The sequence below is a fragment of the Cherax quadricarinatus genome, unplaced genomic scaffold (genome assembly GCF_038502225.1).
Source record: "Cherax quadricarinatus isolate ZL_2023a unplaced genomic scaffold, ASM3850222v1 Contig1430, whole genome shotgun sequence".
Taxonomy (NCBI): Eukaryota; Metazoa; Arthropoda; class Malacostraca; order Decapoda; family Parastacidae; genus Cherax; species Cherax quadricarinatus.
The window spans coordinates 11,188-38,000 of NW_027196456.1; the positions used below are offsets into that span (position 1 = coordinate 11,188).

General features: G+C 39.0%; 1 protein-coding gene across 1 annotated transcript; it reads left to right on the plus strand.

The window, feature by feature from the left end:
- On the plus strand, positions 1-26,795 carry LOC128694868 (cleavage and polyadenylation specificity factor 73; the record flags this gene model as incomplete). The annotated part of the gene is made up of 8 exons (XM_070081004.1): positions 1-130; positions 1,113-1,288; positions 5,392-5,544; positions 7,445-7,553; positions 7,765-7,964; positions 13,677-13,811; positions 18,900-19,022; positions 26,560-26,795. Coding segments are annotated over 8 exons (1,125 nt in total), but the record flags the coding sequence as incomplete, so codon positions are not given.
- Between the last annotated feature and the right edge of the window lie 18 nt (positions 26,796-26,813).

The window sequence follows — 26,813 nt, forward strand, 5'->3', positions numbered from 1 at the left end:
GGTATGGACCAGTTTGAGGATATTGGGCCATGTGTCATTATGGCTTCACCAGGTATGATGCAGAGTGGGCTCTCCCGGGAACTCTTTGAAATGTGGTGCCCCGATCCTAAGAACGGTGTCATTATTGCTGGTATGTGTATAATCTGGGAAAGCATGTATTGTATATTATTATTATTTTATCCATCATTGGCAAGTGGCTAAATTGTTATTCAATACCAAGGACCATGGGAACAGAACTGTCATTCTTGCAGCTGCAAGTTCACAATGCTACCCCACACAATACACAAATAATCACAGGTAGGAGACTGGAACATACAACGTTTCAGTCCGATTTAGACCATTAACTCTGTGACTAGTTAATTGTCCGAGTTGGACCAGATTGTTGTCATGAGTTGCAGTATTCTACATGCTAATTATTTGTATATTGTTCCAGTCATGGTATTGTGCTTTTTATTCTTCAAAACTATAGCTAGTGAGAGGGCTTGTTATACTGCAGAAGTTTGTTATTTATAATTTGGTATACAAGTCAGTCAGTGCTCTAAGACATTACTTTTGTGTTGGCAAAGACACAGTAGGCAGTGAAAAATTTGGTTGCATGTTTTCACACAAGTGAAATGCAGATTTTGGCCAGTAAATTTCTAAAACAAAATGTGATAATAAAGATGGCAACAGTCACAGAAAATGGGTTACCAGCTATGCCAAAGCTTGAGTGTCTGATTATCTTTTTATATTTTTAATCACCAAGGGGAAAAGCTTCAGTCATTGTGGATGACTGGGGCTAGTTCTATTACCGGGTCTAGTGGTTTCATTTTATGATTTAGATATCAGTTTAAGGTTTGTTGAAACATATGCTGTGAAGATTCCGTATGTGTATGCCAATTTTCTTCGACTGTTGAATGTAATTCAGTATAGAAGATACTTAATTACTTTCCGTATCTTCTATACTGAATTACAGAGTAGTTCAGTATAGGATATCTTAATTTTTTATGTTATGGTACTAGTATTTAAAATTTATGTATAATGTGTGTATACACATATAAATATTTTTTATTAATTTTATTTATAACATTATTGAACCAATAATTCAAATCTGATGACTCATGTGTATTCAGGTTACTGTGTGGAGGGCACATTAGCTAAAGAGATTTTGAAAGAGCCAGAAGAAGTCACCACAATGTCGGGCCAGAGACTTCCAATGAAGTGTTCAGTTGAATACATATCGTTCTCTGCTCACACCGACTTTGAGCAAACTTCTCACTTTATCCGGACTATTCGACCTCCAAATGTGGTAAGCATTTTATCAGAAAACAAACTGTATTTGTGTGTGTGTAAATAATTTATGTATATATATATATTATAGGTAGTAGGTTGGTAGACAGCAACCGCCCAGGGAGGTACTACCGTCCTGCCAAGTGAGTGTAAAACGAAAGCCTGTAATTGTTTTACATGATGGTAGGATTGCTGGTGTCCTTTTTTCTGTCTCATGAACATGCAAGATTTCAGGTACGTCTTGCTACTTCTACTTACACTTAGGTCACACTACACATACATGTACAAGCACATATATACACACCCCTCTGGGTTTTCTTCTATTTTCTTTCTAGTTCTTATTCTTGTTTATTTCCTCTTATCTCCATGGGGAAGTGGAACAGAATTCTTCCTCCGTAAGCCATGCGTGTTGTAAGAGGCAACTAAAATGCCGGGAGCAAGGGGCTAGTAACCTCTTCTCCTGTATATATTACTAAATGTAAAAGGAGAAACTTTCGTTTTTCCTTTTGGGCCACCCCGCCTCGGTGGGATACGGCCGGTGTGTTGAAAGAAAGAAAGAAATATATATATATATATATATACTGGCTTAACCCTTTCAGGGTCCGTCCCATAGATCTACGGCTTCACGTTGAGTGTCCAAACCGTAGATCTACGCCAAAATTCTAGCGGCATCAAATTTAGCGTGAAAACGCTCATAGGCATACATGTGAGAGAACGGGTCTGCTTGGTGGGTGTGCGTCATAAACAAAAAATCTAGGCGCCTGCATAGCATTGTGGGAACGCCGGCTCAGTTACCCTTGTTCACCATGCCTCGTCGCAAGGCAGCTCTCACTCCAAGGAAAATTGGGACTCTCCTGTTCCTATCTGATAGTTCTGACAGTGATGGAAGTGGAAATGAAGACGAATTCTTTGGCTTTGATCAGTTAGTGACCGAAAGGAATGACCAGGATATCGATAATAGTGCAGAAAACCCTGACAATCCTCAACCTTCTACCTCTGGTGTGGGCACTCGTCAGTCATGGTCGGTTGTACCTCAACGCAAGAGAAAACTATTATTTTCGCGTGGCCAGGCCTCTGACTTCAGTAATGATGATGATAGTGACGTGGATTGTGATTTTATTGCTCTTGACGATCATTCGAGTAGTGATAGTGAGGAATCATATTCACCTGTGAAGCGTCGGTATGTACGCCGCCGCATGCGCTCGGGTAGTGTACCCTATGCCATGCCCAGGGGACGGAATACATCCCGGAATACATCCCGGAGTACATCCTGTGGCCCTACACCAGGTATAGATAGTGATAGTGAGGATGATGTGGCTACACTTGGCATGGATAGACCACAGGCATCAGTAGATGGTGGTAGTGGTGATGGTAGTGCCACGGCCATGCGTGACTCACCAGCCCAGGCTGGGACCCATGCTGCTGACTCCGCAGTTCAAGGACAAAGCGGAGCGTCAGCCACCAGCCCACCACAACCACAACTACCTGCACAACCAGCCTATGATGTCCAGTATCCACCAGCAAACCGTATCTGGGATTGGCAGCAAAATCCCAATTTTGTTCCCAAGCCCCACCACTTTGATGACTCTGAAAGTGGAATTCTACCAACTTGTCCCCTTGGAAACACTGCAAATGAACTGGAATTCTTTGAACTATTCTTTGACCAGCCATTGATGGAAATTATTGTCAGGGAAAGTAATAAGTATTTTGAGTACACCATGGCAGATACGATCATATCACCACAGTCAAGACTACACCGGTGGAAAGAGACGACTGTTGCAGAAATGTATTTGCTTTTTGCAACAATAATGCTTATGCCTCATGTCTATAAGCATAATATAAAAGCATACTGGTCCACAGATCAGCTAATTTCTACCCCGGTCTTCAGTGAAATCATCCCAGTGAACAGGTTTATCTTACTGTTACATATGTTGCACTTCTCTGACAAAACCAGGCCTGACAGAAGTGACAGGTTATACAAGATTAGAAATGTTTTTATGTATCTCAAACAAAAGTTCAGCATGTACTTTTATCCATTCAAGAATCTTGTAATTGACAAGTCTTTGATTTTGTTCAAAGGTAGGCTGTCATTCAAGCAGTATATACCAAGCAAGAGGAAACGCTTTGGTATAAAACTGTTTGTACTCTGTGACTGTGACAGTGGCCTGGTATTGGATATTGTTGTATACACGGGAAGTAAAACATTGAAAGATACCAAGATGTTATTGGGTATCTCAGGTGACGTAGTGAGAAGCATGATGGCACCTTATCTTGGTAAGGGGCATACATTATATACCAATAACTGGTACACAAGCCCATTACTCAGTGATTTCTTGTGAGTGAACAAGACAGATGTGTGTGGCACAGTGCGTTCTAATCGTAAACATATGCCCAGGCTCAAAGCAGGTGCTCGTGGTGATGACGTGCAGGTGTTTACTGCCAATGACATCATGGCATTACGGTGGCATGACAAACAAGATATCATATTGTTGACAACCATTCACCGTAATGAAATGCAAGACAGTGGCAAAGTTGATTGAGTGACTAATGAACGTATGTATTCGAAAACCAGTGACAGTGATTGATTATACACAAAACATGCGCTTGGTTGACAAATGTGACATGCAGATTGGCTTTGTTGATTGTGTTCGTAAAAGTTACAAGTGGTACATGAAACTTTTCTTCCATCTCATGGACATTTCAATGCTCAATGCATATAGTATGTACCAAATGAAGACTGACAACAGACCACCGTATGGTGAATTTTGAAGTACCAGGTAACAACACCTGCTATACAACAAGGTCCTCGAACTCCTCAGGATATACCCAAGCGAGTGAGGAGGGAAGGTGATCATTTCATAATACGGCTTCCTTCAACTCAGAAGAAATTTGCTCAGAAGAGATGCATTGTCTGTGCACAAACAAAACGACGGCAACAAAGACGCAAAGACGCTCGGTTTATGTGTGAGGAATGTAAGGTACCTCTGTGCATGGTGCCTTGTTTCAAGGAGTTCCACAAGCTCTAGCAGTTATAAAACCATGTCCAGTGATTGTAAATATGTAAATATAAGATAGAACATTAGTATTACACAAGATTTGTGCATGTTTATTGTAATATACAACAGTGGTAAACAATAATATGATAATAACTTTAGTGGTGTAATTGTGTTCAATACAGTGAGTTTATATATATACATTATATACAGTATTGGTCTCTCAGGCCCCAAATGTTAGTAGGAAAAGAAAAAATTAGAAAAGAAAAGAAAAAACTACAAAAAACGGTAAACAAAGTAATGTGCGTATGTGGAAATCGTCGCTGTTGCCACCACCACGTCATTTGGGGTAAACTTCTCGGCATTGTATCTCGGTAAGTACTGATCAGAATTTATTTTTTTGTCTTATTACCTTCACAAAAATATACTCTTTAATTCTGTAAGAGAAAATAATTTTTTTTTTTTTTTTTTCAAAATTTCTTGGACACTGGAGCACCACTTCAGATTTTGGCCTTGGACCCTGAAGGGGTTAAATTAAAATATTAATACTACTGGGTTAAATATTTTTTAACATAATAGCCACCTCCCACTGAGGCTGGATATACCCCCCCTCACAAAAAACAAACAAACAAAAAAAAAGCTTGCCAGAAGTGCTCAGATATCACAGTTCAAATGATCTTTCAAGCTACAACATCCCCATCTCTCTCCAAGAGTACAGGCACTGTATTTCCCACCTCCAGACACAGGAGGTTTCCCTGAATCCCCCCTCACATTTCAAGAGTATTGTGAAATTCCTAATGGCATAAATACCCTATAGGATTTAGTGCTTTCTTCTGAACCTAAGAATAATAATAAGAACGTGAGTAGAAATACATGATTTTGAGCCATTACAAAATAGAGTAACTAGTTGACCTATGCAGAACCAGCCTATGCAGGCTACATTTATGAGGTTTTGGTCTACATACTGTATCAGTCTTTGACAAATTAGCTATGCAATAGGCCAAACCCATAATTAATCAAAGCAGTTATTACCTCCAGTTTGTTTTCTTTCCTATCAAGGAAGGCTAAAGATGTTTTTGTAAGTTTTTCATTATTTTTTAATTAAATCTAATAATTTTTTTACCATCAGGTTTTAGTTCATGGAGAAATGACAGAGATGTCTCGCCTGAAAGCTGCCTTAGAGCGAGAATACGAAGGTAGCGATGAAAATCCTGTTAAGGTGTACAACCCAAAGAATCTTGAGACTATTACTTTCCACTTCAGGGGTGAGAAGATGGCCAAGGTAAGCTGAACACCATACTTCTTTGAAGAACAAGTTGATTTCTTGTTTAACCCTTTCAGGGTCAGACTCCCTGATCTGAAAATTGTTCTCAGGGTCAAAGAATTTAAAAAAAAAAAATATTTTTATGAAATAATAGAGAATCTTTTTCCCAAGGTAATGAAACTAAAGTATGAAATTTGATGGAAAACTTACTGAAATATGCTCTTACAAAGTTAGCAGTTTCGGCAGTATTCATGCATTGGCAATTTTGCCCACTTCAGCCCTATTTTTGGCCAGTTCCATTGTTCCAGTCCACCAGACTCATAGCCATTTCACTAGTACTTCTTATATTCTATCAATTAAGTACAAGAAACTGCCCATTTACCTATTTCAGAAATTGGTAATTTGGCCAATATCACACAAAATTAAAGAAATGTCATTTTAAAAAGAGGGTCCAGAATAAACAATGTAGACATTCATGGCATTAAAAAACATTTGTCCAGAGGGCTGAGGAAGGGTTGTTGAGGTGGTTCGGACATGTAGAGAGAATGGAGCGAAACAGAATGACTTCAAGAGTGTATCAGTCTGTAGTGGAAGGAAGGCGGGGTAGGGGTCGGCCTAGGAAGGGTTGGAGGGAGGGGGTAAAGGAGGTTTTGTGTGCGAGGGGCTTGGACTTCCAGCAGGCATGCGTGAGCGTGTTTGATAGGAGTGAATGGAGACAAATGGTTTTTAATACTTGACGTGCTGTTGGAGTGTGAGCAAAGTAACATTTATGAAGGGATTCAGGGAAACCGGCAGGCCGGACTTGAGTCCTGGAGATGGGAAGTACAGTGCCTGCACTCTGAAGGAGGGGTGTTAATGTTGCAGTTTAAAAACTGTAGTGTAAAGCACCCTTCTGGCAAGACAGTGATGGAGTGAATGATGGTGAAAGTCTTTCTTTTTCGGGCCACCCTGCCTTGGTGGGAATCGGCCGGTGTGATAATAAAAAAAAAAAAAAAAAAAAAAAAAAACATTTCCTCTGTTCACTAGTTATGTCCCCAGGCCTCTCCTATATTACACTTGCTGTCCATTTTGAATTTTTATTCACACAAAAAATAGAAGATTTACTGATATTTTTTGTGCATTATTGATAACTGTATAAATAATGTCAGTGCATTTGTGGGCATATATTAGACTAATCAGTTGGACGCATATTGGACGAGTGATGTAATTTCAGTTCTCTATAATGGTAAAAATCAAACATTCTGTTACTTTGAGCTCAGTTTCAAGCTACTTTCAGTCCTGAAACCAATCAAAATCTGTAAGATATCTTCCATACTATCAAATGAGACCAAGAAACCATGTGAAAATACACAAAGTTGCTGTTTTAAACCAAAAACACAGTTGCCATTTTTTCCCATTGTGCACTGCTTGCTGCAGGATTTTTTTTTTATATGGTGCACACTTATCGCATAGACCTGTTTTCTCATATCTAGGCCCAGATTTACTGCTCACAGCTTATCCCAGTGAGTCGAGTTCATGGCGTAGTACTACAGGACCAGCCTGTACTTCAAAGCCGTAGTACAATGAGACCCACCACGAAAGGGTTAATTACACTCATTGTATTCTTCTTTAAGTACTGCCATCTCCCACCAAAATTGGGTGACCCACAGAAAAAAGAAACATACACCATTATTTATTCAATCACTGTCTTGCCACAAGTGTTTTGATATCTCATTAGTAGTCACTGTTTACCACCCAGCTATTTAATCTCCAGATTTATAGTCTTGGTGTTTTCTTAGTGTATAGGAATTACTGAACAGTTTATTTTTTGACACTTTCTTAGGTAATCAGTATATAAGTCCTGTATATGATGTTTTTATTTGTGAATTGCTTATATTAGCTTTACTGAGTTTTTTTTTTTTTTGGCCACCATTTACAGGTCATGGGAGAATTGGCCATACACAAACCGAAGGAAAACGATGTTGTTTCCGGTATTATGGTTAAACGCAATTTCAACTGTCATATTATTTCCCCCAAAGAGTTAGTCAGTAAGTATTTAACCTGTTTTGTTTGTTACTTCAGTGTGTCTACATCCTCATTAGAAATTTATTTTTCTTTGCATAAAAAAAGGAAATTATCCTTGTGTAAAAAAGGAATGAACTGATGTCCAAGGATATTTTTTAGGGACTTCAATTTTTTTTTTTTAAATGTATAGAGAACATTTGTTCTTGTATTTTGATAATGTATATTATCTTTCAGAATACAGTGATCTGTCAGTTTCTACCATTAGCCAGAGGACCAGTATCCACTATACTGGATCGTGGCAGCTGCTGCATTACCTCTTGGCCTCCATGTACGGCAGTGTGGAAGTCATCCTCTCAGACAACTCTGAAAATAAAAGTCTTCGAATATTTGATACAATTACCATAGTGGAGGAGCCACCCGTTGTGGTGTTAGAAGTAAGTTACATGTCTTTAATGCTTTCACTGTCCAGACTCCTGAAATTGATACAGCTTGGTCTCAGTTAGTGTGAATAATGAATCTCGGAAAGTGGCCACATTATTTGAATTTGCACTATTCACATTATATATACTTTTTTTCAGGTGATCTGAAGAGTTTGGGGGAAAATTAGCATAAAATAATTTTGCACGAAATTGAAAGCCACACCTTTCAAATTCACACTAATCAAAACTTGTGTGTACTGCTCTCAGCAAAGAGACTCTGGCATCGTTAACATAGGTGTACATGACGGCCAGTCAAAAGGTTAAAAATTCCTCGTTATGCTGATACAGTGGTACCTTGACTTATGAGTGCTCCAACTTATGAGTTTTCCGAGTTACGAGCCGTCACTTGGTCGATTTTTTTGCTTTGAGTTGCGAGCCAAAATCCGAGTTACGAGCGAGCTTCAGATATGCTGCCACTCGCAGGAGAGAGAAGAAATATCAAACACCTCTATAATAACCAATATGTAACATTGTATCAATTTTGATATCACTGGTAATGCCATCCTGCCAGAATGCTCTATAACGTATGCCCTAAGTAAAGAGAAACAATTCTGGAATGTGTAATACATGTTCGGCAGGCCAGCTGGTTGGGTGGCCGGCTGATTTACTTTGGCTGTCTCTATCTCCTTCTGTCTGTCTGTATCTGTCTCTGTCTCTATCTCACAGGTACACACAAATACAGTTATACATAGTGTAAATTACCCAAGATAACCCAAAAAATCCAGACAAAGTGCTATACTATGCTTGTAGATATAAGGCATAATAAGCATGACTGGCAAGTAATGCACATTTTCACTTGTTCAGGAATCAGACTTTGCATCGTGTGTAATACCTGTTGGTTCATGAGCGGCTCTCTCTCTGAGACAGAGAGACAAGTAGAGAGACAGGAAGACAGAAACACAGGCAGACAGAAAGACAGATAAGCAGAGACAGAGATAAATATAGACAAAGCTAGACAGAAACAGATAGACATGTTTATTTGTAACTGTGAAAAATAAAGCCAAGGCAGTGCATGATTATCAAATGTCACTCCACGAGTGACACTCCACTGGCAGTGGAGTGACACTCATCTTACACCGTGCTTCAAGGAGTTTCATATATACTCCAGCATTTCTAAAACATTGCTGGAACCTGTCAAAAAAGACAAAAATCATTTCTTATTTATAAATACATTTTTCTTATTTAAAAACCCGTAACAAAAAAATTGGGGTGATTTTTCAGGGGCTGGAATGGATTAATGGCATTTCAATTAACTTCAATGAGGAAAATTGATTTGATATACGTACAGTGGACCCCCGCATAACGATGGCATCACATAGCGATTTTTCCGCATACCGATTACTTTTATCGCAAAATTTTTGCCGCGCATACCGATTAAAAACCCGCTTACCGATTTTCGTCCGAGACGCGTCCAATGTGCCCTCAGCCAGCCTCACATGTGCCGGCCGTCCCATTGTTTACCAGCCAGCCTCCGCGGTAACATCCAAGCATACACTCGGAATATTTCGTATTATTACAGTGTTTTCGGTGCTGTTTCTGGAAAATAAGTGACCATGGGCCCCAAGAAAGCTTCTAGTGCCAACCCTGTGGTAAAAAGGGTGAGAATTAGTATGGAAATTAAGAAAGATTTTGAAGGGTTTGGGGCTAACCCTGAGAAGCCTATGCCAGTTGTGGAATCCATTGTGCCTACTTCAAAGATTAAGGAAATGTGTGCACAGTGGGTTGAACTGCAAACCTTTATAGATGAAAATCACCCTGACACAGCTGTTGCAAGCCGTGCTGGTGACTATTTCAATGACAATGTTGTGGCCCATTTTAGACAAATCGTAAAGGAACGGGAGGTACAGAGCTCTATGGACAGATTTGTTGTGCGACAGAGGTCCAGTGACTCTCAAGCTGGTCCTAGTGGCATTAAAAGAAGAAGGGAAGTAACCCCGGAAAAGGACTTGCTACCTCAAGTCGTAATGGAAGGGGATTCCCCTTCTAAACAGTAAGAAGATAATGCTCTCCCCTCCTCCCATCCCATCAATCATCACCAGATCTTCAATAAAAGTAAGTGTCATTTAATTGTGCATGCCTTTTTCAGTTTGTGTGTATTAAAATTAACATTTCATGTGGTAAAAAAAATTTTTTTTCATACTTTTGGGCGTCTTGCACGGATTAATTTGATTTCCATTATTTCTTATGGGGAAAATTCATTCGCATAACGATTATTTCGCATAACGATGAGCCCTCTTGCACGGATTAAAATCGTTAACCGGGGGTCCACTGTATAAGCAAATTGCGATACGAGCTGGGTCACGGAACAAATTAAACTCGTAAGTCAAGGTACCACTGTACAAGGAAACCAGCACAGTAGGTCCCTCACTTAGAACATTATAATGTGTTCCTTAAAAATTTTGGTAAATTGATTATTCAGAGCTCAAAACCCATTTTCCCATAGACACCCATATTATGACCAGAGATGTGTTTCCCAGACATAAAATTGCCTTTTTAAATTCATGTTATTTTAACTATGAATTTTTGCCCAATATTTTACATTAGTGAGAATAATTGTGTGAGGCTGTGGGATGAGTCCCACTGGACATTGAATGTCCCACTGGACATTTTTTTTTTTTTCAATACACCAGCCATCTCCCACCTAGGCAGGGTGACCCAAAAAAGTTTTTCTTTTTACATTTAGTAGTTTATACAGGAGAAGGGATTACTAGGCCCTTGCTTCCGGCATTTTAGTTCTCTCACACTATGCAAAAACTCAATGCACATAAAAGGCCCTAAAATCTGGAATTCATTACCTGTAAATATAAAAGAAACACAACCTGTTTATAAATTCAAGTCTCTTCTCAAAGATTACTTACTCACCCAAAACCAAATAAATACTGAATAACTGAACATTATAAATTGTATATCTTAAATGTTTCTCACAATTATATCACATAAATGTTAAACCTAAAACCCAATCTAACTTTATTATTTTTTAAATACACTACCTAACAGAATCACTACCTAACTGAATGCAACCATATGACCTGTCTTTGTAATACTCACTTGTGCTTTATAGTTATCTGTTTACATTAATGTTTTATCACTGATTTCATCATTGCTTAGTAGCAGCGCTGTATAGTCCTTGTGGCTTAGCGCTTCTTTTTGATTATAATAATAATAATAATCATTGCTTAGTTAATCTTAAGTTAATTTTAAGCCAGCCCGTAATGCTATGCATAGTATAAGTGGCTTTGGCATACTGCTCTTATCTGTATTTTTTTTTGTACCTCTGTATGTGTGCACAAATTGGAAATAAATAAATAAATAAATAAATAAAAATAACACACATGGCTTACATAGGAAGGATTCTTTTCCACTTCCCAATAGAGACCTGTACATTTAATGTACAGTTCTTAGCCACTCTCTACCAGAAAACATGAACTTTCCACACATACATAATAGTAACATAAAGAATGAATGCATTTAAAAAACAGCTGAGAAAAATATTTACAATTCAACCTTAAGAGAATTTTTAGTAAGTAGTTCTGCCAAACAAATGTGAGCTCTCTATAATGCATAAAATGAACATTAACAAAGTATGAATGCAAATAGGGAAAAACAGAAAAAAAAATTATAATTATTTCTGTATAAATATTTGCAATACTTGTAGCTGCAGATGAGCATTCATAAGTCATTACATAATTAGTTCCAAAGTGCCAGTATTGTAAATGAGGATCATTGTAAATTGGGGCATGTTGTATTTTAAATTAAATTAGTGTGTTAACCATGAAAATATGTATTCATGACAATATGTACATATTTCCAAAGAAAGATGTCTAATAAGTTTTTATATGCAGAATGTAATGCACTGCTATTTCACACCAGTGCTGGGAGCCCAAAAACAGAATACATTCACTGTCATTCTAGTTGTCTTCACAGAAAGGCACAGACGGGAGAAAATTGACATGTGTGGATGCCAGCACTAGCCTGAACAATAGTCCAGGCTAGTGCTGGTTCACTTAACTACATTATCCCCACCTCACTGTCAAAGTACAAGCACTGTACCTCCATACTTCCATAAGTTAAGCTGGTCTACTCTTCATGGTCATTGCTTTTATGCCAGTAAGTTTATTTAGGTATAGGTACACATAAGTACAGTTATCATACCTAGTAACATATATGTAAATTGATGAAAACTTAGACACATGTGCAACATCTGGGTGCCTTTATTGTAGACCTTTGCCATCCAGTGGCTTTATCAACATAAATTCAAGGATATAATGAAAGACGGAAGAATTATATACAGAAGATGAGGTAATCAGTATATAATTCTTCTGTCCTCCATTATGTCCTTGAATTTGTATTGATAAAGCCACTGGATGGTAAAACATCTACAATGAAGATATGTACCCAGATGTTGCACATGTCTAATTTTTCATCTAGTCAGTATTGTATACATTCATGCAGTATATGTAAATTACCTAGAATAACCCAAAAAGGATGCTGGTGGAAGGCTGTTGAGCCGTGGAATTGTAGCTGCTTTCCCCTTTCTTCGGTCAAACCTGAGAACATTTCAGGCACTGTATGACTCCTATATGTTTAGTGCTAATCATAAATTTTTAACACTTAATCATAAATTCTTTCTTTCTTTCAACGCACTGACCGTATCCCACCGAGGCACGGTGGCCCAAAAAAGAAAAACAAAAGTTTAATCATAAATATAATACATTGTAAATAAATGAATATGTTGTCTTATTGTGCCAGGCTAGTACTGAGTTTATTTCCACAGGTATTTGGTCTGTTCCTTTAACACTTTTTTCTGATTATTTATCCGTCAGTGACTTCGACACATGGTATTCTTCCTTGCTTAATGCACTCTTTATTTTGAGCCATTTCACTTGCCAGTTTTCTTTGATGTGGGATTTTCTGTTATTCTTTTAGTGATCTGCTAGATCACTACAGGATGAAATTCTGATAATGTTTGTTGTGGATATCCTGAAACATATTAATGATAATAGATATGTCGTAGATATGTTGCTTTAACTAGTTATACTGTATGTGAGGTGTTTAAAAAAGAGGAAGTCTGTAAAGTCAAAGTGAGGTCAAAGGAATTATCCTTAGGATAATTTAACTTCTGAGGGTTATTATGTAAGGATAATCCAACAAGAGCAAGTAGTATGGCTTATTTTCAATTGGGTTCTGTTGCTGGATGTGACGTATGACATAAAATAAATCCTAGATATTGTACCTTTTAATTGCAAGATGGACATGGGCTGCAGGTGTAAGAATTTCCCATATATCTAGTCCCCCACCTTGGAATTAAACCTGAGACTTTTCTGTTGTAATCAGAATGCTCTACCGCTGAGCTACAGGAACATTGGAAGGATTAACAAATGACTGATAAATATCATAATTTGTGACTTTCAAACATCAGTTTAACAAGTGATAGTGTAATGAAATAGTCAAGTTTTCCTGATTGGTTGAGTCTGAAAATATTTTTAACATTTAGGACTTGGCATTGATTGTAAAAGTGTTTCTTTTTTCTGGTCACTTTGCCTCAGTGGGAGGAGGCCATTGTGTTTAAAAAAGTTCATTCCACATCAGGAGCCCCTTGATAGACATACAGTAGCTGTGGTGTATTATAGATTATTTTAAATACTAAAAGTTGTCTTATTCTTTCAGTGGGTCGCTTCTCCAACAAATGATATGTATGCTGATGCTGTGATGAAGGTGATTCTTAAGGCCCAAGAGTTAGATAGTAACGCTGTCTCCATACCAGCAGTGACGAGTGCAACATTTGACAAGATGCATTACAAGGTTAGTACATCTCTGCCAACTGATTTGTTGTACAGGTGCTCCTTGACTTACGATGAGGTTTCATTCTGACGAACCCATTGTAAGTTGAAAATATCATAAGTCTTTTATGAATATGATATGCTAAGTAAATAAGTAAATAAATAACTACTGTCACTGAATAAGTAAATAAATAATTACTGTAACTAATTGCTTTTGCACTGTTGTAAAGTTGAAATATCGTAAGTCAAACTGTCATAAGTCAAGGAGCACCTGTACATCTTAACACTTCCTATATTTCCAGTCTGCCAAAATCTTCCTTGGGTAACTGAGGAGAGTCTCTCTATTAGACCAGAAATATTTGTATGTTTTTTCTATACTTTTGAATGTAAGTTATTTATATACAGTGGTACCTTGACTTATGAGTGCCCCAACTTACGAGTGCCCCAACTTATGAGTTTTCCGAGTTACGAGCCGTCGCTCAGTTGATTTTTTGCTTTGAGTTGCTAACCAGAATCCGAGTTACGAGCAAACTTCACATACGCTGCCACTCATAGGAGAGAGGAAACATCAAAAACCTCAATAATAACCAATGTGTAACATACTTTCAGTTTTGATACCACTGGTAGTGTCATCCTGCCAGAATGTTCTATAACGTATGCCCTAAGTAAAAAGAAACAATTCCGGAAGGTGTAATGCATGTTCGGCAGGCTGGCTGGTTGGGTGGCAAACTGGCTGGCCGGCTAGCTGGCCAGATGGTTGGCCGGCGCTGGCTGGCTGTCTCTATCTCCTGTCTGTCTGTATCGTCTCTGTCTATCTCTGTCTCTCACAGGTACACATAAATACAGTTATCTTTCTTTCAACACACCGGCCGTATCCCACCGAGGCGGGGTGGCCCAAAAGGGAAAACGAAAGTTTCTCCTTTTACATTTAGTAATATATACAGGAGAAGAGGTTACTAGCCCCTTGCTTCTGGCATTTTAGTCGCCTCTTACAACATGCATGGCTTACGGAGGAAGAATTCTGTTCCACTTTCCCATGGAGATAAGAGAAAATAAACAAGAATAAGAACTAGAAAGAAAATAGAAGAAAACCCAGAGGGGTGTGTGTATATATATATATGCTTGGACATGTATGTGTAGTGTGACCTAAGTGTAAGTAGAAGTAGCAAGACATACCTGAAATCTTGCATGTTCATGAGACAGAAAAAAGGACACCAGCAATCCTACCATCATGTAAAGCAATTACAGGCTTTCATTTTACACTCACTTGGCAGGACGGTGGTACTGTACCTCCCTGGGCGGTTGCTGTCTACCAACCTACTACCTAGGAATTACTGAATGTACTGTACATATACTATTTTATCGCTCTGGGGAGCTTTAATTAAATGTAGTATATTATGTGTGGGTGGGGTGGGCTGACCTGGCTGGCTACCATACCTCCCAAACCTGACTTCCTACAAATTTAACTCGCCTCTCACCCTACATTAAGACTACAAATATTTTAAGGTAAGTAATGGGTGTGCTGTGTGTATTTTACTTTTTATTGTTTTTAATGCCTAGTTCTATTGCTATTAGCAATAGATATTGACATTAGCAGTTTGGAGGGATATGTTGTGTATCTTTATACGTACGTATATGCTTTTAAACTGTTGTGTTCTGAGCACCTCTGCAAAAACAGTGATTATGTGTGAGTGAGGTGAAAGTGTTGAATGATGATGAAAGTATTTCTTTTTGGGGATTTTCTTTCTTATTGGGTCACCCTGCCTCGGTGGGAGATGGCCAACTTGTTTAAAAAAAAAAATTCTATTGCTAATGTAACATATGTTAGTGTAAACTTGTTACGTGGCATTTATATGCATTTATAAGTGGAAAAAATGGCATTCTGCTTTCTGGCAGTAGCCTGGAACTAACCTGCTGAATAAGTGGGGCCCTACTGTATCTAAAAATGAACAATTAAATTAAGAGTAGGCCATTATTATAATGATTGGAGATTGGTTCCAACAGAAAAAATATTCTGCTCAGAAACTTGCATTAAAATTTCTACCTACACATTAGGTACTATGTTTACCTAATATATTGGAGGTAAGAAGGGCAGTGCCTGCACTCTGGAGGAGGAGGGATGGGGATATGTATTGTAGTTCAGAGAATCGTCTGAACTTTGATGTCAGCACTCTTCTGACAAGACAGTAACTGTATGAGTGACAGTGAAGTGTTTCTTCTAGTTTGGGTCACCCTACCTCAGTGGGAGAGGGCCAGTGTATTAAAAAAATAATCCTGCAATACACACAATATTAAATATAGTTCAGCAGGATGTTCTCTAAGATCACTGGGGAAAATAATTAACTTTTATTATGCTGAAGACCTGTAGTGTATAGCCACCTCCAAATATTTCTAGCAAAATGCTGGTTTAGTGCTTCCTTTTATTTCAGTAATTTGTTTGTAGAAATGTGATATTTAAGTGGCATAGAGCATTATTTGCCACTGATTCCAACCAGCTTCCCTCCTTCCTTTCAGCCACATAAATATGTTTCCTTGCATGATTACCAGTTTTTTTATTTTTTCAACAAGTCGGCCGTCTCCCACCGAGGCAGGGTGACCCAAAAAAGAAAGAAAATCTCCAAAAAGAAAATACTTTCATCATCATTCAACACTTTCACCACACTCGCACATTATCACTGTTTTTGCAGAGGTGCTCAGAATACAACAGTTTAGAAGCATACACATATAAAGATACACAACATATCCCTCCAAACTGCCAATATCCCAAACCCCTCCTTTAAAGTGCAGGCATTGTACTTCCCATTTCCAGGACTCAAGTCCGACTATATGAAAATAACCGGTTTCCCTGAATCCCTTCACTAAATATTACCCTGCTCACACTCCAACAGATCGTCAGGTCCCAAGTACCATTCGTCTCCATTCACTCCTATCTAACACGCTCACGCACGCTTGCTGGAAGTCCAAGCCCCTTGCCCACAGAACCTCCTTTACCCCCTCTCTCCAACCCTTTCGAGGACGACCCCTACCCCGCCTTCCTTCCCCTATAGATTTATATGCTTTCCATGTCATTCTACTTTGATCCATTCTCTCTAAATGACCAAACCACCTCAACAACCCCTCTTCTGCCCTCTGACTAATACTTTTATTAACTCCACACCTTTTCCTAATTTCCACACTCCGAATTTTCTGCATAATATTTACACCACACATTGCCCTTAAACAGGACATCTCCACTGCTTCCAACTGTCTCCTTGCTGCTGCATTTACCACCCAAGCTTCACACCCATATAAGAGTGTTGGTACTACTATACTTTCATACATTCCCTTCTTTGCCTCCATAGATAACGTTTTTTGACTCCACATATACCTCAATGCACCACTCACCTTTTTTCCCTCATCAATTCTATGATTAACCTCATCCTTCATAAATCCATCCGCCGACACGTCAACTCCCAAGTATCTGAAAACATTCACTTCTTCCATACTCCTCCTCCCCAATTTGATATCCAATTTTTCTTTATCTAAATCATTTGACACCCTCATCACCTTACTCTTTTCTATGTTCACTTTCAACTTTCTACCTTTACACACATTCCCAGACTCATCCACTAACCTTTGCAATTTTTCTTTAGAATCTCCCATAAGCACAGTATCATCAGCAAAAAGTAACTGTGTCAATTCCCATTTTGAATTTGATTCCCCAAAATTTAATCCCACCCCTCTCCTGAACACCCTAGCATTTACTTCCTTTACAACCCCATCTATAAATATATTAAACAACCATGGTGACATTACACATCCCTGTCTAAGACCTACTTTTACCGGGAAGTAGTCTCCCTCTCTTCTACACACCGTAACCTGAGCCTCGCTATCCTCATAAAAACTCTTTACAGCATTTAATAACTTACCACCTATTCCATATACTTGCAACATCTGCCACATTGCTCCTCTATCCACTCTATCATATGCCTTTTCTAAATCCATAAATGCAATAAAAACTTCCTTATTTTTATCTAAATACTGTTCACATATATGCTTCAATGTAAACACTTGATCTACACATCCCCTACCCACTCTGAAACCTCCTTGCTCATCCGCAATCCTACATTCTGTCTTACCTCTAATTCTTTCAATTATAACCCTACCGTACACTTTTCCTGGTATACTCAGTAAACTTATTCCTCTATAATTTTTACAGTCTCTTTTGTCCCCTTTTATATAAAGGGACTATACATGCTCTCTGCCAATCCCTAGGTACCTTCCCCTCTTTCATACATTTATTAAACAAAAGTACCAACCACTCCAACACTATATCCCCCCTTGCTTTTAACATTTCTGTCAGGATCACATCAGTTCCAGCTGCTTTACCCCCTTTCATTTTACGTAATGCCTCACGTACCTCCCCCACACTTACATTCTGCTCTTCTTCACTCCTAAAAGATGGTATACCTCCCTGACCAGTGCATGAAATTACTGCCTCTGTTTCTTCCTTAACATTTAAAAGTTCCTCAAAATATTCTCGCCATCTACCTAATACCTCCATCTCCCCATCTACTAACTCCCCTACTCTGTTTTTAACTGACAAATCCATACTTTCCCTAGGCTTTCTTAACTTGTTTAACTCACTCCAAAATTTTTTCTTATTTTCATTAAAATTAAAATTAAATGATTACCAGTAGTACTATATTATTTGCATTATTTTAATATATTTTCTTCCAGATGTGTAACCTCTTTAATTGGCTTCAAGTTGGAAAAATTCAGATTCAGGAAGGATATAGGAAAGCACTGGTTTGGTAATAGAGTTGTGGATGAGTGGAACAAACTCCCGAGTACAGTTATAGAGGCTAAAACGTTGTGTAGTTTTAAAAATAGGTTAGATAAATACATGAGTGGGTGTGGGTGGGTGTGAATTGGACCTGACTAGCTTGTGCTACTAGATCTGATGCCATGCTCCTTCCTTAAGTGGAAGTGACCTGACTAGTTGGGTCATTGGGGCAATCGGGAGGACATGGACCTGCTGCAGTGTTCCTTCTTTCTTATGTTCTTACTGCTTTTCCTTCCCACCTTTTTTCTTTGAAAGAAGTCTAATAAAAAATTTACTCTTGTACAGGAGTGCTTGATAGAATTATTCCAAGAAATGTTTGGAGAAGACTCTGTGCCCAAGTTGTTTAAGGGAGAGAAGCTCTATGTGACTGTCAACAATATCAAGGCCAACATTGATCTAACCTCATTGGTAAGTCTTTCAAGATAAGCTTTTGCCCAAATCTTTTGTTCGTCTCCTAGCATCACACCGGCCATTATTGTGAACTTGATAGGATTTCCTACAAGTTTGGTAATAGGACACTATTTGCAGACAAAACCTTTATTTTAAAGACTACGTTTAACCCACACATAGGGTTTATCAAGTTAATACATGGCATATGCTACATGACAGTATATACAAAAAGGTGAAATGAAGGCATGTGTAGTCAGGTGATGGATGATCAAGTTTTGTTGTCAGGTTGCTGGGTCACCTGCACACAATGTTTTGGAGTACAGTGGACCCCCGCATAATGATATTAATCCGTTCCTGAGAGCTCAATGTTATGCGAAATTATCGTTATGCGAATTAATTTTCCCCATAAGAAATAATGGAAATCAAATTAATCCGTGCAAGACACCCAAAAGTATGAAAAAAAAAAAAAATTTTACCACATGAAATATTAATTTTAATACACACAAACTTAAGAAAACATGCACAGTTACATGACACTTACCTTTATTGAAGATGTGGTGATGATTGATGGGATGGGAGGAGGGGAGACTGGATGGTTTTAGTGTTTAGAAGGGGAATCCCCTTCCATTAGGACTTGAGGTGTCAAGTCCTTTTCCGGGGTTGCTTCCCTTCTTCTTTTAATGCCACTAGGACCAGCTTCAGAGTCACTGGACTTCTGTCGCACAACATATCTGTCCATAGAGGTCTGTACCTCTTGTTCCTTTATGACTTTCCTAAAGTGTTTCACAACAGTGTCAGTGTAATAGTCACCAGCACAGCTTGCAATAGCTGTCCGAGGGTGATTTTCATCCATGAAGGTTTGCACTTCAAGCCACTTTGCACAGATTTCCTTAATCTTTGAAGTAGGCAACTTCTTCAGTTTCTCTCTCCCCTCCTCTGAAGCAATTTCCTCAGGTGTGGCCTCTTGCTGCTGAAGTTGATCTAGCAGCTCATCAGTGGTTAGTTCTTCATTGTCCTCCTCCACCAACTCTTCCACATCCTCCCCACTAACCTCCAACCCCAAGGACTTCCCCAATGCCACAATTGATTCCTCAACTGGCATAGGATTCTCAGGGTTAGCCTCAAATCCTTCAGAATCCCTTTGGTCTACACATTCTGGCCACAGTTTCTTCCAAGCAGAGTTCAAGGTCCTCTTAGTCACTCCCTCCCAAGCCTTACCTATAAGGTTTACACAATTGAGGATACTAAAGTGCTCTCTCCAAAACTCTCTTAGAGTCAATTGAGTTTCTGAGGTCACTACAAAGCACCTTTCAAACAGAGCTTTTGTGTACAGTTTTTTGAAGTTTGCAATAACCTGCTGGTCCATGGGCTGCAGGAGAGGAGTGGTATTAGGAGGCAAAAACTTCACCTTAATGAAGCTCATGTCCCCACAAAGTCGCTCTGCCAAGTCTGTAGGATGACCAGGGGCATTGTCTAACACCAGGAGGCACTTAAGGTCTAATTTCTTTTCAGTTAGGTAATTTTTCACAGTGGGGGCAAATGCTTGGTGTAACCAGTCATAGAAAAAGTCCCTAGTGACCCATGCCTTATTGTTTGCCCTCCACAGCACACACAAATTAGCCTTGAGGATATTCTTTTGCCTGAACACTCTGGGAGTTTCAGAGTGATACAATAATAAAGGCTTCACTTTGCATTCACCACTAGCATTGGCACACATGAGAAGAGTAAGCCTGTCTTTCATAGGCTTATGTACTGGGAGTGCCTTTTCCTCCTGAGTAATGTAGGTCCTGCTTGGCATTTTCTTCCAAAACAGGCCTATTTCGTCACAATTAAACACTTGTTCAGGTTTCAGTCCTTCACTGTCTGTGTACTCCTTGAATTCATGTACATATTTTTCGGCTGCTTTTTGGTCCGAACTGGCAGCCTCACCATGCCTTATCACACTATGTATGCCACTACGCCTCTTAAATCTCTCAAACCAACCTTTGCTGGCCTTAAATTCACTCGCATCACCACTAGTTGCAGGCATTTTTCTAATTAAATCCTCGTGCAACTTCCTAGCCTTTTCACTTATGATTGCTTGAGAGATGCTATCGCCTGCTATCTGTTTTTCGTTTATCCACACCAATAACAGTCTCTCAACATCTTCTATCACTTGCGATCTCTGTTTCAAAAGCACAGTTAAACCTTTGGCAAGAACAGCTTCCTTGATTGCCGTTCTCTTGGACACAATAGAAGCGATGGTTGATTGGGGTTTACTATACAACCTGGCCAGCTCGGAGACACGCACTGCACTTTCATACTTAGCAATGATCTCTTTCTTCATCTCCATAGTAATTCTCACCCTTATTCCTGTAGGGTTAGCACTAGAAGCTTTCTTGGGGCCCATGGTCACTTATTTTTCAGGTGAAATCACTATAAAAAGGCTGTAATAATACGAAATGTTCCGATTGTATGCTTGAATGTTACCGCGGAGGCTGGCTTGTAAACAATGCCACTGGCAGAACAAGTGAGGCTGGCTCAGGCCGCATGGACGTGTCTCGGACGAATCGCGTTGAGCGAATTTTTTAGCACTACGCGAGGCAAAATTTTAGCGATCAAGTGTATCGCTATGCGGATTTAACACTATGCGATGCCAACATTATGCGGGGGTTCACTGTATTTTTTAAGATTTTAACCCTTTCACTGTTGAGACCCCTGCTCACAAACTTGCTCTCAGTGTCAAAGAATTAAAAAAAAAAATTATTTTTATATGAAATGATAGAAAATCTTTTTCCAATGGTAATGACAAAAAAGTACGATATTTGATGAAAAACTTATGGAATTACGTTCTCGCAAAGTTAGCGGTCTCAGCGATATATATACATCAGCGATTTTGCTCACTTTGAGCCTATTTTTGGCCAATTGCATTGTTCCAGTCAACCAAACGCATAGCTATTTTGCTAAAACTCCATATGTTCTATCAATTGAGTTACAAGAAATTGCCCATTTACTGATATCAACTACCCAATAAAGTGGTCAGATATTGGCAATTTGGCCACTTTCACACAAATTTCAAAAGTTGCCAATTTCAAAGTAGGGTTCAGAATAAACAATGCAGACATTCCTGGCACTAAAATAACATTTTTTCTGTTCATTAGTCATGTCTCCAGGCCCCTCTTTCATTACTCTTGTTTTCCATTTTGAATTTTTATTCACACAAAAAATAGAAGATTTACTGTTATGCAGACTGCTGCATTATTGTAATAATTGTATAAATAATGTCAACCCATTCGTGACTGTGTATTAGACTGGCCAGGTGGACACTTATTGGACGGTGATGTCATTTGTTTACTCTTGAACATCAGCAAAAATCGAACATTTCCACTACTTTGAGCTCAATTTGAAGGTACTTTTCATCATGAAACCAATCAAAATCCTCTCTATTTCTGTAATATATCTTCCATTCTATCAAATGAGACCAAGAAAATGAGAATACAACCATAAATACCATATGAAAATACACATCAAACTCAGCATTTTAAACAAAAAACACAGTTGGAGTTTTTTTCTCTCATGCATTGCGTGCTGCAGGTTTTTTTTTATACTGTGCACACTGACTACGCAGACCCATTTTCTCAGAAGTAGGTTTACCAGCTTTCTCCCGCTATATTTGAAGCCGCTAGAATTTTGGTGTATTAATACAGCGCCAACTCTGGCTTGTAAGCCATACTAATACGACACTGACAGTGAAAGGGTTAACATTGGTTGTGTAAAGCTAATTGCCCTTTACTGTAGTTCTGTTTATTAGTATTAGAAATCTGTACACGTGCGGCCAATAATCACCATCATCATGTTCTGTTTTGTCTTTGATAATTATTTTAGCCTTTGTCTAGTCTCATTAGATGTATTCTTTTTCCTTACAACTGACTCATGTTTGGCTCTTTTTGTGTGTCTTGCTGCCATATTTGTGTTCAGAGGCACAGACTTCCAATATCATCAAATAGAACAAAGGGTCAGTATTGCAAAACCTCTAGTTAAACTCGTGTTGAAAATCCTCCTAAACACAGTGTGTAGGTGACCCAACAAACTGACATCACCACTTTGTCATCCTTTACCTGTCCCTGCCTTTCTTTATTTTACCATTTTATTTAAATATTTATATGTTGCATGTGCCTTGTGTTTTGATAAAGCTTCTGCAAAGTGACAGCGCTGTATGACCCTTGTGTGTTTAGCTCTTAGTTGTGATTATAATAATAATAATCCTGTAAAGTCAAAATGTTGTGTTTAAATTTAAAGCTTTGTCTAGAAATAGTGTTTATTACCATATTGACAATTGCTGCTTTTCCCTGTGATCAAAGAACTTAGTATTATTCCAGTGAAGGCAATGTGGAGACTAAAATACTAAGTATTCAACCTTTCATTTTTTAGGATGAAAAAGAGACAAATGCAGTGTAATGTGATACTTTATTGACAACATTTTGCCCACACAGTGTGCTTTGATAAAGCTCACAGAGAAAAGCAATTAGCCATAATGCTGAATGTAGTGCACAGAAGCGAGATTGTGTTGCCTTGATTGTAACAACGGACAGTTATTATTACAACAGTACCCTCAATTGATTGACTCAGTGGATTTTGTCCAGTACAGTAGAACCCACATATCCGGGGATTCGGGCATCCATGGTGGGTCTTGGAATGTATCACCCTTGGATACAGGAGGGACTACTGGTAGTCTCCCCCATATCTGCAGGTGATATGTTCAAAGACCTACTGCAGATGCCCGAAACCGTGGATACTGTATTTTCATTGTTAAATCAAGAGTTGACTGTACCTACTTTTTTTTTTCCACTTCATTCTTGACCGTGACTTAGTTCAGGTGGCCTCTGTATATATTCTATATCCCTTATTAGTCCATGGTTGTATTCTCTGCATGGCAGGGTTCATTTATAAATAAATAAATAACAAAAAGGCACAATACCGTGACTGGAACGATACACAAATAACCCGCACATAAAAGACAGAAGCTTACGACGACGTTTCGGTCCGACTTGGACCATTGACAAAGTCACACTAACAGAGGAGGAGCAGAACGGCTATATATAGGCAGGAAGAGGTGGAGGTAGTAGTAGTACAAGAATTGTATATAATACCGACAGGATGAAATGACACATGCACAACACCCGGGCATCCCCACCGTAGACGTTTCGCCATCCAGCCAGCCACTGGATGGCGAAACGTCCACAACAAAGACAACCAGACGCCGCACATGTGTCTAATTTCATCAGTAGATGTAGTAGAAGAAGAAGAGGTAGTAGTAGTGGTAGTGGTAGAAGTGGGAAATAAGGAAGACGAGCCAGTCAAATACAAAGGAAGGGGAGCACTGCAAGAGAGCTAGAAACCCACAGGGAGAGAGCAAGCGCACCGAGGTGCGTGAAAGGGGAAGTGGTGAAATAAAATAAAGAAGGAACAGAAACACGAGACAGGAGAGAGAAAGACAACCCAGAGGAGAAAAGGAGAGAGGAAAGGGGAAGAGGAAGAAGAAAAAGAAGAAGAAGAAAAAATGAGGATTCAGGTTAAGTCACGGGTGTTCTGAAGTTTGGAGCATTTTACAATGTAGTGGGAGAGGAAGGCATCTACAGAGACGAAGCCAGGGCTAAGGTTCATACAAGGAAAGTTGTGTATAAGAGAGGATTCAACTAAACGGCGACTGTTCGAGTTGGAAGTAGGGAAGACAGTTTTAGCAGAAGACCAGTCAATAGGTGCACACGACGTTTCGCCATCCAGTGGCTTTATCAATACAAATGAACCCTGCACACACACGTCGTGTGTGTGCAGGGTTCATTTGTTCTGTACGTTTTCTCAGTTAACATTTTTTCTTTCTTCTAATGTATTATTATTATTTTTTTTATTATCACACTGGCCGATTCCCACCAAGGCAGGGTGGCCCGAAAAAGAAAAACTTTCACCATCATTCACTCCATCACTGTCTTGCCAGAAGGGTGCTTTACACTACAGTTTTTAAACTGCAACATTAACACCCCTCCTTCAGAGTGCAGGCACTGTACTTCCCATCTCCAGGACTCGAGTCCGGCCTGCCGGTTTCCCTGAATCCCTTCATAAATGTTACTTTGCTCACACTCCAACAGCACGTCAAGTATTAAAAACCATTTGTCTCCATTCACTCCTATCAAACACGCTCACGCATGCCTGCTGGAAGTCCAAGCCCCTCGCACACAAAACCTCCTTTACCCCCTCCCTTCCACTACAGACTGATACACTCTTGAAGTCATTCTGTTTCGCTCCATTCTCTCTACATGTCCGAACCACCTCAACAACCCTTCCTCAGCCCTCTGGACAACAGTTTTGGTAATCCCGCACCTCCTCCTAACTTCCAAACTACGAATTCTCTGCATTATATTCACACCACACATTGCCCTCAGACATGACATCTCCACTCCCTCCAGCCTTCTCCTCGCTGCAACATTCATCACCCACGCTTCACACCCATATAAGAGCGTTGGTAAAACTATACTCTCATACATTTCCCTCTTTGCTTCCAAGGACAAAGTTCTTTGTCTCCACAGACTCCTAAGTGCACCACTCACTCTTTTTCCCTCATCAATTCTATGATTCACCTCATCTTTCATAGACCCATCCGCTGACACGTCCACTCCCAAATATCTGAATACGTTCACCTCCTCCATACTCTCTCCCTCCAATCTGATATTCAATCTTTCATCACCTAATCTTTTTGTTATCCTCATAACCTTACTCTTTCCTGTATTCACCTTTAATTTTCTTCTTTTGCACACCCTACCAAACTCATCCACCAATCTCTGCAACTTCTCTTCAGAATCTCCCAAGAGCACAGTGTCATCAGCAAAGAGCAGCTGTGACAACTCCCACTTTGTGTGTGATTCTTTATCTTTTAACTCCACGCCTCTTGCCAAGACCCTCGCATTTACTTCTCTTACAACCCCATCTATAAATATATTAAACAACCAGGGTGACATCACACATCCTTGTCTAAGGCCTACTTTTACTGGGAAAAAATTTCCCTCTTTCCTACATACTCTAACTTGAGCCTCACTATCCTCGTAAAAACTCTTCACTGCTTTCAGTAACCTACCTCCTACACCATACACTTGCAACATCGCCCCCCTATCCACCCTCTCATACGCCTTTTCCAAATCCATAAATGCCACAAAGACCTCTTTAGCCTTATCTAAATACTGTTCACTTATATGTTTCACTGTAAGCACCTGGTCCACACACCCCCTACCTTTCCTAAAGCCTCCTTGTTCATCTGCTATCCTATTCTCCGTCTTACTCTTAATTCTTTCAATTATAACTCTACCATACACTTTACCAGGTATACTCAACAGACTTATCCCCCTATAATTTTTGCACTCTCTTTTATATACATTTTTTAAACTTTCCAAAACATATGAATGCAGATACAAGAAAGTCCTATAATTCAACTTATTTAATACTGACTTTACTAAAATTTCATCTTATTGCATAGTAAAAAAAAAAAGGTGTTGCCATACTGGAATTTTATATCTTTTTTTTTCAGGAGGTCACATGTGAAAACGAGAAGCTACAGAGGATAGTACAGACAGCTGTAACAAAACTGTACGAGTCCTTAGCACCGGTGACGTTAGGTATAAAGTAACAGTGAAAAAAGATGAGTATGCACTGTTTTCATAGTGTATTTGGAAAAAAAAAATTTAAGTATGAATACATTAAATAATCACACACATTCTTTGTATTTTATATTGATGAACAATTCAAAGTTTTGACAAATTTGTCTTCAGTTGTACAGATTAA